Genomic DNA, 13803 nt, shown 5'->3' on the forward strand with positions numbered 1-13803 from the left:
GTAGAAATGTAGTGAAGTAGAAAGTACAGATACTTACTGTAAAATGTAGTGGAGTAAAAGTAGAAAGTACCCATTATTAAACCTACTTAATTAAAGTACAGAAAAAAAAAATTGTACTTAAGTACAGTAACGAAGTACTTGTACTTCGTTACTTCCCACCACTGAAGAGAAGCGATAGTATTAAATAACACTTTTGGGTTGTTTCTGCTTTGGTGAATTATATTTCTAAAATAAGATAATCTGGCATCAGTTCTGCCTGTTGCCAGATCCGTATTATCTTTAAAAAAGACTTCTCTTATAATCTCGAGGATTTACTGTTATTTCTATGAGTTTGGATCTCCCGGTAAATAATTTATTTAGATTCTGTAAACCCAAATTCATGCTGGAGTTGTACGTTAATAGTGAGTGCTTGTAGGACGCAGGATTTAGGACCAATGTAGGTCAACTATTCACACCAATCTACAGAAACCCTGTGTTCGTGTCTGTTCATGGTCAGACATGAACCATGTGGAGAAATAGTCACAGCTCACTGTGACTGTAAGGCTGCATAGGCTCTTTTTATTAGCTTTTTTTTGCATTAAAGTCCCACTGAATAAACACTGATTGAAAGGGAAAAATGTTATGTCCCTCCAACCTATCTCAACTGGCAGAGTTCTGCAAGGAGGAGTGGACAAAAATCTCAAACAGATGTGAGACACTCTGACAATGTCGGTTCCTTCCGGTACGTGACTCTAGAGGTGAACAGTAACTGGGGTCATCCGTACTACACCTGCCTCTATAACTTCAGAGTGCATGGGGAGCTCTCTAAAGTTATAGTGAAGATGACTAAAGGCTCAGCGTGGTGGTAAAAGATACAGTCCTGCTCACCATTATTGGCACCCATGAAGTTTAAGTAAATATAATGGAATATTTACTGAAGGAAATGCATCCTTTCGGTTGGTGAGCCCTTTCTTGGCTGATAATGTTGGTTCCTTCCGGTACATGACTCTAAAGGTGAACAGTAACTGGGGTCATCCGGACTACACCTGCCTCTATAACTTCAGAGTGCATGGGGAGCTCTGTAAAGTTTTAGAGAGAAGATGACAAAAAGGGGAAAGTGGTGGTAAAAGAAACAGTCCAGCTCACCATTATTGGCACTAGAGGTGTGCCGATCAATCGGCCACCAATCATAATCGGCCGATTTCCGATCACAGTCTCTTGTTGCCGATCACACAAACCGATCACCTGCATCTAATATGGCATAAAAACAATGACATACTTGACGGAGTTTGGCTTCATCGAGGCTCACTGCAGTAAAAATGACATCAGATAGCAGGTAAAGCAGATAGCAGGTAAAGCAGCGCACAGCTACAAACACTCACCAGGATTAGCATGACGGTCAGAAAGCTAAACAAATAACCCGCAAAATTATTTGTCTTGGAGCTGCGATGTAAGACGCTGGTTCTGCTCTCGCTGTTGAACCGCTGCTACGCGCTACAGGTAGTAATATTTCATGGACGGCGCACCGCTTCTGCTCCACCTGGTAGTGACTCTCACACCGAACCTTTGCTTAAAGCTGCAGCATCTAACTTAAAAAAATTCATTTTACATACGTATTAAAACTTTTGCTGTCCTAACATGAGACAGATAATCTCTGAAAAAATAGATCTCTTCTCTGTTCTGCATAATTACTCCGCTCAGTCAGAAACAGCCAAACAGAACTAGCAGTAATCAGTTAGCCGCCATGCTATCAGGAAGTTTTTATTCAGTAAATCAGGATTGTTTATTATAATGGATCCTGTATTTGCCTTTGAATGTTAAGTTTTATACTTGAACTTTTTCAATAATGTTGAGAGGTTTTATTTTGACTCTTTGCATTCTTTAGTCTCTTCAGAGCCTTCATATGTTTTAAGTCTGTTAAAGATAGTATTACAGATAGCAGTACAATTTGCACAATGCCTGTTGTTAAAAACAAGTTTTTGTCTAAATTAAGGTGAATTTATGGTTCCTTTTTCCATATAATGTAACCGGTAGTGCTTATGATTAAAATAATAATAATTATGTGATCGGTTTCGGTGATTGGTATCGGTGATCGGCCCTCATGGGTGATCGGAATCGGAATTGACAGGAAAAAACCTGATCGGCACATCTCTAATTGGCACCCATGAAGTTTAAGTACATATAATGGAATATTTACTGAAGGAAATTCATCCTTTCGGCTGGCGAGCCCTTTCTTGGCTGATAATGTTGGTTCCTTCCAGTATGTGACTTTAGAGGTGAACAGTAACTGGGCTTCAGAGTGACTGGGGAGCTCTCTAAAGTTATAGAGTGAAGATGACAAAAGGGGGAAAGTGGTGGTAAAAGATACAGTCCTGCTCAACATTATTGGCACCCATGAAGTTTAAGTACAGGTCCTTCTCAAAAAATTAACATATTGTGATAAAGTTTATTATTTTCCATAATGTAATGATAAAAATGAGACTGTCATATATTTTAGATTCATTGCACACCAACTGAAATATTTCCGGTCTTTTATTGTTTTAATACTGATGATTTTGGCATGAAAACCCAAAATCCTTGTCTCAAAAAAATTGCATATTTCATCCAACCAATAAAATAAATGTGTTTTAATACCAAAAAAATCAACCTTCAAATAATTATGTTCAGTTATGCACTCAATACTTGGAGGCAATCAGCCTGTGGCACTGCTGAAGTTTTATGGAGCCCAAGATGCTTCGATAGCCTTAAGCTCACCTGGAGTTTTGGGTCTTGCGTTTCTCAACTTTCTCTTCACAATATCCCACAGATTCTCTATGGGGTTCAGGTCAGGAGAGTTGGCAGGCCAATTGAGCACAGTAAYACCATGGTCAGTAATACCAGTGGTTTTRKCACTGTGAGCAGRTGCCAGGTAGTGCTGAAAAATGAMATCTTCATCTCCATAAAGCTTTTCAGCAGATGGAAGCATGAAGTGCTCCAAAATCTCCTGATAGCTGCTGCATTGACCAACACCAGCAGCTGACATGGCTCCCCAGACCATCACTGACTGTGGCTACTTGACACTGGACTTCTGACATTTTGGCATTTCCTTCACCCCAGTCTTCCTCCAGACTCTGGCACCTTGATTTCTGAATGACATGCAAAATCTGCTCTCATCCGAAAAAAGTACTTTGGACCACTGAGCAACAGTCCAGTGCTGCTTCTCTGTAGCCCAGGTCAGGCGCTTCTGCCGCTGTTTCTGGTTCAAAAGTGGCTTGACCTGGAGAATGCGGCACCTGTAGCCCATTTCCTGCACACGCCTGAGCACGGTGGCTCTGGATGTTTCTACTCCAGACTCAGTCCACTGCTTCCKCAGGTCCCCCAAGGTCTGGAATCGGTCCTTCTCCACAATATATATATATATAATGTTTACTGTATTTATTCTAACAAAATAAGAAGTGAAGTCGGTAGTAAACATCAGTCCAACAGCTTCTGCAACACTCTTAAAAAACAGAAAAATGTGAGGGCTGGTTGCTATGGTAACCACTAACTAAAGAACAGCATACAGAACTTAATACATACATCAATAAAAAATATCTGGAGAAACAGCTTATTAAATAAAATTAAAAGAAATAAACAATTTTGACAAACTTCATCTCTATATTAAAATAAAACTTTGCTGTTCATATGAGATATATATATATATATATATATATATATATATATGTATGTAGCTCCGTCCCTGTAACATTTTGATTGTTTAAATAAGTCCTTTTTTGACCACTAAAATATAAGCTGTGATATGTTCAAATTCAGATATTTTCTATCCTTTTGTGCCACTTAAAAAAGTAAGGGTATCTCTAATAACAGTTAAGGTTGTACAGATGATCGTGTCAATCATAGACAAGGCACAATAAATTAAGCTTGAATAAAACTGAACTACACAATCACTGTCATTACACCTGAGAAAACAAAAAATAAATTAACTTTACATTTGAATTTTTAAAAGCCCCACATCGTGCATAAAGCGTGTACGAACACCTGAAGACTTTATTTACAATTCACCGTAGATTTAGTCAACATTACAGTAAGCATAGTAACGTAACAGTCTTCTATCTTAATAAAGACACATTAAATGGGTTTAATTCAACATTTTTTTTATTTTGTGTTTTTCTTAAAATAGAATTTACAAATTGTTTATTTTACTACAGACACTGTGCTCCACAAGTATTGTCTTCCAACATTCACCACTGTGCTGTGTGGAGCAAGTTAAACTGTTCAGTGCATCATTTGAGTGAATGAGTCCCTCTCTTCAGGCAAGCATTGTTATTTATGTAACTTATTATCAATATAAAATTATTCTGAAGATCCAAAATTTAGCAGAGGAGGCGGCTGTACTCTGAGAGGGCCGATGACTTTTTAACACCATCCCAGATACGTGCAGCATAGTGAAACCTGGAAAGAAAAGCATAAAAATAAAGATGGTGGAAATTAGATTTAAAAAAAAGATGAGGATACAAAGCTCTGCAAGTCCATGCTGACACTTAATGTGGTTATAATTGCAACTGTACTGAAATTATTACGGTTTAACAGATGCAGTAAAGAATACTCAGTTTTTGAGAGGCTATAATGCTTATTAAAATCCAAACCTATTGGGAAATACTCTACACCTTGAAAACAATGTGCTTTTTTGAGATTCCTCTGCTTTTACATTGTGGTATAGGAAAAAAAAAAATCAATGATGGCTAACATAGAAAAACAGAAACACTGAAACACAGTGGGAGATATTTACCAGTTTTTCTCAGTGAGAATGGTGTGAGACAGCTGGCAGCGAGGCATGGCCAGGATCTGACTGCGGAGCTTGGAGACCATGATGGAAAAGGTAGGGTGACCTCTGTAACCCGGCAGCAGAGAGAACAGTGGATATGTTCCTGCTCCTAAACACAGTGGGAAAAAGAAATTAAATCAGTGACAGAAGACAAAATGTTCCCTTTCTGATGTGTGTTTTTTTTTTTATCAACCTGTTTTGTTCAAGTTATCCTCTCCATCATTTTCTTGGACCGGAAGCAGAAACATGTTGACTTCAGTATCAAGGTATTCCTGTGCCAGACCAGGAAAAATGTTGCAATCCAACATAGACAATGTGCCTGTGAAGAACACCAAATATTGGTTGAGAAAATACCTAAGTTTATGCTTTTTATCCTGAAGCATATGTGACGTTGAATCTCATATTACAACAACTGCTTTACTCTGAATAATAAAGACTCAACTGCTATATATCGTCAACAGTTGAGCTTAAAGTGGATATTTCGGAATACTTCTCTTTTAGAAGCAGACATTTTTAGAAAAATATTTGTGGAGTTTTGCACCTTTGTATTTAAGATGAGAATATGCCATCAATTTGTCCACCACAGTATGCATGTTCTTAACATTTCTCGGACAGAAATCCTCTCGTCTGGACTTATTCTGGAGAAAAACTGGATGAAGGGGTGGGGGCGGGGGAAAGTGGAGACATTCTTATTTTCAAAATGAATAAATCTGGTTGATATGGAACAGTGCCTCTGTGGCTCCAGAAGAACACCCACCAATATGAGGATAGTACTCTGCACCATCGTCGCTGCCGGAGGAGCCGGTGCTGTCATGACTTGCAGATGGGGTGGAAGGTTTCAACATCTCAGCAGTCTGCAGAAACCTACCAACAAACAACATTACACAACATCCATTGTACAGAATCATGACTCAAAAGACATAAATTACATACTTTGCATTGCTTTAGAAAGGGGTGTTCTGGCTGTAGTCGGAATCACTCTGTCTTGTATTTTCTTGTAAGCTTAAGCAATCAAAAAGAACACAAAAACACGTGCTTACCTGTACAGGTTTATGTCGGTAAACCAATCTTGAACCACTATAACTACATGGCACACAGTAAACAGGAAGGCGGCGATCTGAAGAGACTGTTGGCAGATTTAAAAGGAATAAATGAGTCAACCTGTTTGTGACTTTCATTCAAGAATGAATTAAAGGGTTTGATGTAAAGATTCATACTGCATACCCCATAGCCTACTGACCTTCTGCGGGACAAATACAAACCTGCATTTCCACATATGTGTGAGGAAGGTTGTACTCTGGGGGCAGCTTTCTGTCGTTGTTGATAACGTGGTCAAGTATAAACGGGCTGAGAATAGGCTAAAAAAAAACAAACAAAAAAAGAATTGGTGGATTTACAAAAAATAAAGCTCCCACTCAGTTCTGAATCCTGAATAAGAGTGTGCGCAAACAAACATCTTACTTGTGTATCCAAAAAGATGACTCTCTCCTGAGTGATGAAGAAATCTATACCTGTGCTCTGATTGCCTCCCCTTTCCTTAATTTCTTGACTCTGGGGTCTAAAGACATAACTCCTGCACAGAAGAAAATATTATTCCACCAGCAGTACACAACTATTTTTATGTAATAAGTAGAAGGGACATTGTATTTATATAGAATATTTTTTTGCAGACTTGGAACACATGGACTACAGACACTGTATGTCAAAGTGCATCATTAGGCCAATGTAGTTCTTGCCACCATCCACCTATTGCTGTCTAGCAGCGAGCTGAAAAAAAGGTTGTTACACTTTTACCATTGCTACAAAAACACAGATTTTTATTTTTTGGTTGAAAATATTTCTGCTTATGAACAAGTGACAGTCATAGTGTTAAACCTGCCACATTAAATATTCATTTTTGATGCTTTAGACTTAGTTTGTGGGAAAACTAATTTCAGGAGAGTTTAACAAAAACGAAAATTCTTATATTTCTGAAACAATACATATTTCACAGTCTTATATGCTGAGATGGTGTTGAGAAAAGAGTCTAGTTTTAGTCTTGCATATCAGTTGAGATAAACTGAGATTCCACAATGCATATTCAATTTTTTCAAAATGCATTGCATCAGAAGCTTTACACACAAGCATGAGTACTTAAACTCCCTATTAATCTAGAGCTACACTGTATAAAGTGACAAAAATAGAGTTAAACATATATACAGTTAATGATAATCCAGAATTAAAATCAAGAGTAAAACATTAGTCATTATGCATCTAACGGAGGTGGATTTCACTCTACAACTATCATTTAACTTATATAAAAGTATAATTTAAATGATTTGATAAGTTAAATTACATCAAATTAATGAAATTGAGAACAGTGTAAGGTTTGTCTTATACTAGGTGCTAACACCAAGCTTACCTTTGATCTTCCTCTGGTGTGTTGGCAGATAGCAGTGACATAATGGTTGATTTCCCAGTTCCCTGTAGGCCAATGACTCCCACCACCAACATGTCTGTCTGGTCCCTCAGATACTGCAGCACATCACAGCAAAACACAACTTTCTCTCAGTTCATTCTGCACACTTTAAATCAGAATGAATTAAAGTTACTACATGTAACTTTAATTCATTCAAGTTACTACATGTTACTACATGTAGTAACATTAGTTACTACATGTAGTAACTAATGTAGTAACATTAGTTACTACATGTAGTAACTAATGTAGTAACATTAGTTACTACATTTAACTAATGTAGATTAGTTAAATGTAGTAAAAAAAAAAAAAAAAAAACATCACTCACCTCCATGGCACTGTCACACCAATTCATCTGATCATCCACCAGCTTTATGCTGTGCTTCATTTTCTCTGGATGAAGGAGTTTAGACTGACCTACCATGGCTGAAAATCACAAACAAAGAAGTAATTTTCCCTTCTATTACACAACACTCAGCTGGGTTTAGTTTTAGATTATATTCATACAATGACAATAAATACATAACTAGAAGGTGCAGTAGAGTAATAGGAAGCCATTGTCTCAACTGCTGGTCAATAGCTGTGACAAGCATCCTTCTGATTGTTTCGATGAAAGGACTCAATTCCAATGAAGAGCAATTTGGAGTTCAGCCATTGAGGTTGGAGGCTGAAAATTTGGTTACAGTGCAAGGCTCTCTGAAATGCTCAGTAAATCAGGTATCAAATATTTTAAACTGCAAATCGGAAAACTTCCATTTAAATAGATTGAATACTAGCCAAAAGGGATGCCTCAACAAATAACCAGGTCCATGGTGATCAAAGTCTATAGTTGTCCGTGAGAAATGTAAAAAAAAAAAAAGTGGTTAAGCAACTAAATATCAGTTAAGAAATTTACAAGAAAAAGAAAATCTTGAAACATTTTTTTCTAAGTTTATACAGTAAATGTTTAAGTGTTAAATTAATGAATATACAGACACTGCTAGTTTAATAGCTTTGTATTCTGTTTTCCTCACTTTCTGTAGAGTGAAGACCTTTTTTTGGAGGGGAGATAAAATAAATTATAAGGACTTTAAACACCACTGAAAAAGAAAAGAAGGTTTTAAAGCTATATTGACTTACGGTCCACAGCACTGCCAGATGCAGAAGCCCCCATTCCTCGGTTTTGGATCTGATAAACAGGTTGTGTGGGTCTCTGACCTTCCCTTTCTACCTTGGAAGGTCCAGGACCAGAGGACTGAGCTGCTGCCTCAGGAGGTGTCCCTGGCTTCCCTCCATCATCCCTGGCTTTCATTAGCATGATGGGCTTTTCCAGGAGTGGCGCTCCACTAACGGGTGCATTCTGTGATGGTTTGGCCTTAGAAAAATATCCCAAAGCAAAAACGTGAAATGATCACGTGGTATTAGGGTAAGAAACCCTAATAGCCTTGTCATAGACACAAGGTTATGACACAAGGCTTTTCTAAAAAGCAGCTAAATAAAAACAAACTGACCTACCCTTTCACTTGGAGGCTTTGCGAGAATAATGGGTGTTTTTTGGATGAGGGGGCCTGGTGGATCCTCACTTCCATCCTAACCACAAATTTGCACACACACATATGTTTACAGTTTATCTTATAAGCAGGACGTGGTTCCTACTTTAAAGTGTGTGTTGGTATTACCCTTCGTTCTCTCGGCTGGTATTCCCGATCGCGGCTAGGACCAGACAGATTTTGTCCAGGGGGTCCATCTCTCTCTCCCCGGCGTCGCCTCCTTCTCCTCCCTTGTCCGTACATCCCGGGCTGGCTGTGACCGGACTCTGACATATTAGCAGCTGTCAAATATACAACATCTAACAATGGGAAATCAGTTAAACAAATTACTAAATAGTTTCAAGCAATGTCGATCTGTATACCCGACTTGTAAACAAATGTAGCTAGCACTTCCGGGTGGAATGCTGGTTTATCAATCTGATGTTCACCGTGACAGTACGCAGGGGCGGTAATAGTTAAGAACCATGTAACTCCGCTCGCGTGTAAATCGCTTTGCAATTAAACAAGCAGCCTCTTCCGTCTACCAAACAAGCTCGTACTAAAATGTGCATTTTATAATTAGTTCCGCTCACTATGAGTCGCGACACATCGGTTTTGTTTGGATATGTTCTATTTGTAGCAACCGCTGGTTCTACTTACCCCGTGAGAATTTACTCACGGGATAAGTACAAATACTTTTCTAAATTTTCGGATTTTCATTTGGAAATACTTTTTAATCCTTGTACTTTCCCCTTCAACTTCAAAATAATGCACTGTTTTAATTGTTGGCCTATCACATAAATCTCAACAAAATACATTAAAGCATATTAAAGTCAAAACTGTAAATTTTAATGGCGGTCGAATACATTGTCAAGTCAGATTTCAAGTACTCTGAACATAATTATGCATTGTGATAGTTGTACGCTCTCCTCTTCCGGTCTAAACAGGATGTGGGTGGAACCGGTATGTCCTCGGACGCCATCAAGAAATTTCCCCCCAGTTTGAAAATATCTGAGTTTTTAAAAAATATATATTCATTGTCCGTTTTGATGTTAAGTTCAATACTTATAATATTACTTAAACCACAGCCTCTGACGCACGCCAAAAATGTCTTTTTCAAAGTGTGAAATGTTTGTTATTTAAATCTACCTCATGTGAGGAATTATATTTTTTGTGCTCACCCTTGACCAAGAGAAAACGGTTGGTAAGTACACAGTACCTGTTCAGGTAGTTAGATATACTGCGGATTTACCTAGCAACATTGATGTAAATAGAAATACTTTTTAACATTCGGTTCAGTATTTACACGTCGTTGAGAGAAAATTATGGACAATTAGTGTTGACATAGTACGTGTTGGTCTTTTTAGGATTATTTAATAATTTGTAAATTGATAGACACCACATATCAGATTCTTGGGAGCGAAGGTGTATCACTTTAAAAGCATATGGACAGAAAGTGTGAAAAATCTGTATTAAGTAGACGCTAACCACGCTGTAAGGCTACACACATATGAAAAGTTAACTCGTTAATGATAACTTTTAATGTTTAAACCGAACTTAGCTTGGACATGAACAACACTGTTCCTTATAAGAGAATAAAATTAGATTCACAATGGTGAGAATATACTCTTACGTACTTCATATTAAGAACGCGAGAGTGAGACGTGTTCAAATGCTATTTAGCTAAGTAAAGAAAAGCGATACGAACATAAAGAGTGATATATTTAAACCATTTACTCCTGTTAATTTAGATAATTATTTACAACAAATGAAAACCAAAATTTCAAAAAATTGGAATATTATGTAAGACCAATAATACATTTATTAAAAAAAATATATATATATTATTATTAAATAATACGTGTTACGGCCTCCTTTTATAATACTTACTGCATCAATATAGCATGGCTTTTCAGGTTACTTTAATAGCAGACCTTAACTTTTCTGATGACTTTCACCTTCCTCCTAATAATGGCACCTAGTTAAGGTAAGCCTGCTAGCCAATCATGCATTATAATTCCCTGGTTTTTAAATAATTGGTACTTTTAGGGGTGTATTCAGGTACCAAGTGCTGTTGGGAAATAAAATCAGCATCTTTATAAAGCTCTAGATCAAGGGTGTCCAAAGTCGGTCCTTGAGGGCCGGCATCCTGCACATTTTAGTTCTCTCCCTGGTGGTAGTAACAACCTTTTCAGCTTGTCAGTGTTCCTCTTAGGCCTTCGAATGAGCCATCATTTGATCCAGGTGTGTTAAACCAGCTAGAGTACTAAAACATGCAGGATGCCGGCCCTCGAGGACCGACTTTAGGCACCCCTGCTCTAGATGAAATGTACATTTTTCTTGTAGATGGCTAAAAGGACTTTGGAAGACACAATGAACTAAGATCCACAGATGGCATTGTCCCCAAATCATCATAATTTTGTTTACAAAAACTTTAACGTTGATGTTATTTGTTGTTTCCATTGTTTTGATTATTTATTTTGGATATTTAAAATGTCCACCACTTTTAGTGTTAAATGTTTATTACAATTTAAGGTTTATTGATCTTTGCAAATTAGTTTTTGCATTTTTATGCCATTGCCATCATATTACTTGAAAATGGTCTCAAAACAACAATTTTATCGTTTAACGCAATAACTCCTGGGACGATTTATTGTCCAGCAAAATTGTTTTTTTTTTACTTGCTTGTGCTTGGATACAGCACACTGTGAATAGTCAGACTCTTTAGCAATAACTTTACCGTACGTCCCAAGGCCATCAGCGGCAGGTGGCTGGAGGTCTTACACAAAGTTGTTAAGAGATTGTCATAATATCACTCTTCTGTAGTTCATAGCACATTTAAAAAAATATAATACATTTTGCTTTTAATTTCACTTCATTGAAATTAACAGAAATAATTGAAATATATTGTTCTGTGTGCAATAAATCTGTATAATATTTTTTACAATTTTATTACTTAGATAAAATAATTGTTCCGTTATGTAATTTTTGAGGTACACATATGTATGCTACACATGTTTAAATTCTAATTGGAACTGACAAAACCTTCTCTACTTAATTTCCAGGGAGCCAGAGGCTGCCCTGGGCAGCTCCGTGTGTCTGATGCCGCTGGTGAGCAGTGGGTAAATCTACATAATCACAGGTGAATCGTGAACACTCAGACACCAAATGTTTGGCAAGTGGCTAAACAAATCTGCAGCTTGATGTTGCACTTTCAGAACTGCAAAATCCAAACCCTCTGCCAGATCTGGAGAAATGTTTTCAATGCTTGAAGGCTTACACCATGCCACTGGATAATGCAGCCGTATGACTGTTGTCCTATCGGTCTTTTTCTACCTACTGAAAACTTTGGGGGCATGCAAAGAGCTTCGCTGCAGCCTTTTCCTCATTTCTAAATTGTGTTCTCTTATGGTCGAGCATTTCTAGTCATATCATTGTGCAACAAAGCACAAAATCTGATCGCTATTGCTCAGTATCAAATCTTAAGTACTTATTAAATGTTGGAGATGTATCCCAAGGCATCGGAATACACTGTGGAATACGAAGTTGGTGAAGATGATGAGGGGACTGCCACCCAAAGTGACTCTGATGAGAAGACGTCCGATTCTTGTGAAACCTCTGAAAACTCTGATTCTGAGGAAACTGCTCTACCTCCCCCCATCAAAAATGGAGAAACCTGCAGCAAGTGCGGTCGGGGACCTTTCAGGTCGGTGAAGCGCCATTTGCTTTACTGCCGTGGGGTGAAGGACAAGTTTCAGTGCGTTTTGTGCAAGCACTACTTTTTTACAGAGGACGCTCTACAGGAACATCACATGCCTCTGTATTTGTGTCACAGCTGTGGCCAGGTTCTCCCCACCAAGAACTCATTCAGCCGCCACCCGTGTCCCAGGGGAGTCAAATCCACTTTGGTGCTCTTCTGCTCCGAGTCGATGCCGAAAGCATGCAAAATATGCAAATCCTTCTTCTCATCTGATAAAGCTTTGTCAATCCATCTGACCAACGTTCACGCATCTGAAATCAGCACCAAACAGTACATCGTTGCTGATTCATCTTTGCTGGCAGGAGCCACGAGCGTCCAAACCCAGGCTGCTAAGAGGAATCTATGTGTTGGTCAGGCTCGTGTAGATCCCACCACCCCGACTCCAGACGCTCAGGGCTCCGAGGCAGTACCTTCTTCAACGCTCTCCATTCTAGCCCTGTTTGAGAACGAGAGCCACGAATGGGCTCTGATGAAGCGGATGAACACAGGTTGGCGCTCTAAAACGCCCTGCCGCTGCAGGCAGTGTGGTGCCGTCTTCCGACAACCTTCCTTCGCCATCAGCCACCGCTACCTCCATCGAGGCCAGCGCTCCTACCTCTGCCAGTGTGGCCGCGCGTTCAGGCACCAGCTGCACCTCCTGCGACACTGCGTTCAGCACGCTGAGGCCTTGAGCTACATCTGCGTCGGCTGCGGTGACACTTTCTCTGGAGCAAAACTTCTAACGCGCCACATAAACGGTAAACCATGGAGAGGAAATCAACGTGGACAGACAGTGAAAGAAAGTGAGAATAAAAAGTGTAGGATGCCCTTGATGTGTGACTGTGGACTGCTGTTTTTAAGGCCTTCGGCCTACATATGGCACCAACTTAAAAACAGAACTATAAGGAAGAACCTTTGAAGAAGTGCAAGGTCTGTGCATGTTTTGGTTTATTTAGGCCAGTGATGAAAAACCAAAAACCTATAGCATTTTTTATTTTCAATTGAAGATGCAAAAATCTTGAATAACAGTTGTCTATTTGATTTTCAATTGAAAATACTAAATCCGTTTTTGTTCATTTGTTTCTCCAAATTTAGAATATAAAATCTTCAGGCTACAGAAATAAAAATAGGAGCCTGATTTTTCTACTGTTCTGACACACTTTCAAACACAATGCCACGTAGGTTTGGATTTTGTTTCTTGTACATAATAAACTCTCTATAAACCCCACCGTTTTCACTTTCTTTTTTTTTATCTTTGTCTAATATTCACACTTGTTTAAGTAACTCGATGGCTCCACTAGATGGAGCCATCGAGTTA

General features: G+C 38.5%; 2 protein-coding genes across 4 annotated transcripts; one reads left to right on the top strand and one right to left on the bottom strand.

Annotated features, from left to right (window-relative positions):
• Window positions 1-4091: 4091 nt before the first annotated feature.
• On the bottom strand, window positions 4092-10754 carry smg9 (SMG9 nonsense mediated mRNA decay factor). Of its 3 annotated transcripts, none has more exons than XM_008432375.2 (14): window positions 10637-10754; window positions 8897-9033; window positions 8733-8807; window positions 8358-8592; window positions 7567-7664; window positions 7185-7297; window positions 6245-6356; window positions 6046-6141; window positions 5824-5909; window positions 5541-5647; window positions 5325-5432; window positions 4977-5102; window positions 4748-4892; window positions 4092-4410 (listed from the first exon to the last, which is right to left on the bottom strand). In XM_008432375.2, the coding sequence occupies exons 2-14, from the start codon at window positions 9008-9010 to the stop codon at window positions 4332-4334; spliced, it is 1494 nt and encodes a 497-aa protein (XP_008430597.1). In that variant the 5' UTR covers window positions 9011-9033; window positions 10637-10754; the 3' UTR covers window positions 4092-4331. The 3 variants fall into 3 exon arrangements, with proteins under 3 accessions (XP_008430597.1, XP_008430596.1, XP_008430595.1); XM_008432374.2 differs by having other exon boundaries at window positions 8897-9048; XM_008432373.2 differs by having other exon boundaries at window positions 8897-9066.
• Window positions 9649-13713, top strand: LOC103478484 (zinc finger protein 160). Its single transcript, XM_008432376.2, has 2 exons — window positions 9649-9950; window positions 11812-13713. The coding sequence occupies exon 2, from the start codon at window positions 12244-12246 to the stop codon at window positions 13402-13404; it is 1161 nt and encodes a 386-aa protein (XP_008430598.1). The 5' UTR covers window positions 9649-9950; window positions 11812-12243; the 3' UTR covers window positions 13405-13713.
• The last annotated feature ends 90 nt before the right edge of the window (window positions 13714-13803 follow it).

The sequence above is a fragment of the Poecilia reticulata genome, linkage group LG16, assembly GCF_000633615.1.
Source record: "Poecilia reticulata strain Guanapo linkage group LG16, Guppy_female_1.0+MT, whole genome shotgun sequence".
NCBI lineage: Eukaryota > Metazoa > Chordata > Actinopteri > Cyprinodontiformes > Poeciliidae > Poecilia > Poecilia reticulata.

Excerpts from the sequence above, each read along its gene's own strand:
- smg9 (XM_008432374.2), bottom strand. The coding sequence starts at position 9,040 with ATGTCAGAGTCCGGTCACAGCCAGCCCGGGATGTACGGACAAGGGAGG. Across the intron at positions 8,808-8,896 it reads ACCAGCCGAGAGAACGAAGG|GATGGAAGTGAGGATCCACC; the intron begins GTAATACCAACA and ends ATTTGTGGTTAG. Across the intron at positions 5,910-6,045 it reads ACACATATGTGGAAATGCAG|TCTCTTCAGATCGCCGCCTT; the intron begins GTTTGTATTTGT and ends ATCTGCCAACAG.
- LOC103478484 (XM_008432376.2), top strand. The coding sequence starts at position 12,244 with ATGTTGGAGATGTATCCCAAGGCATCGGAATACACTGTGGAATACGAA.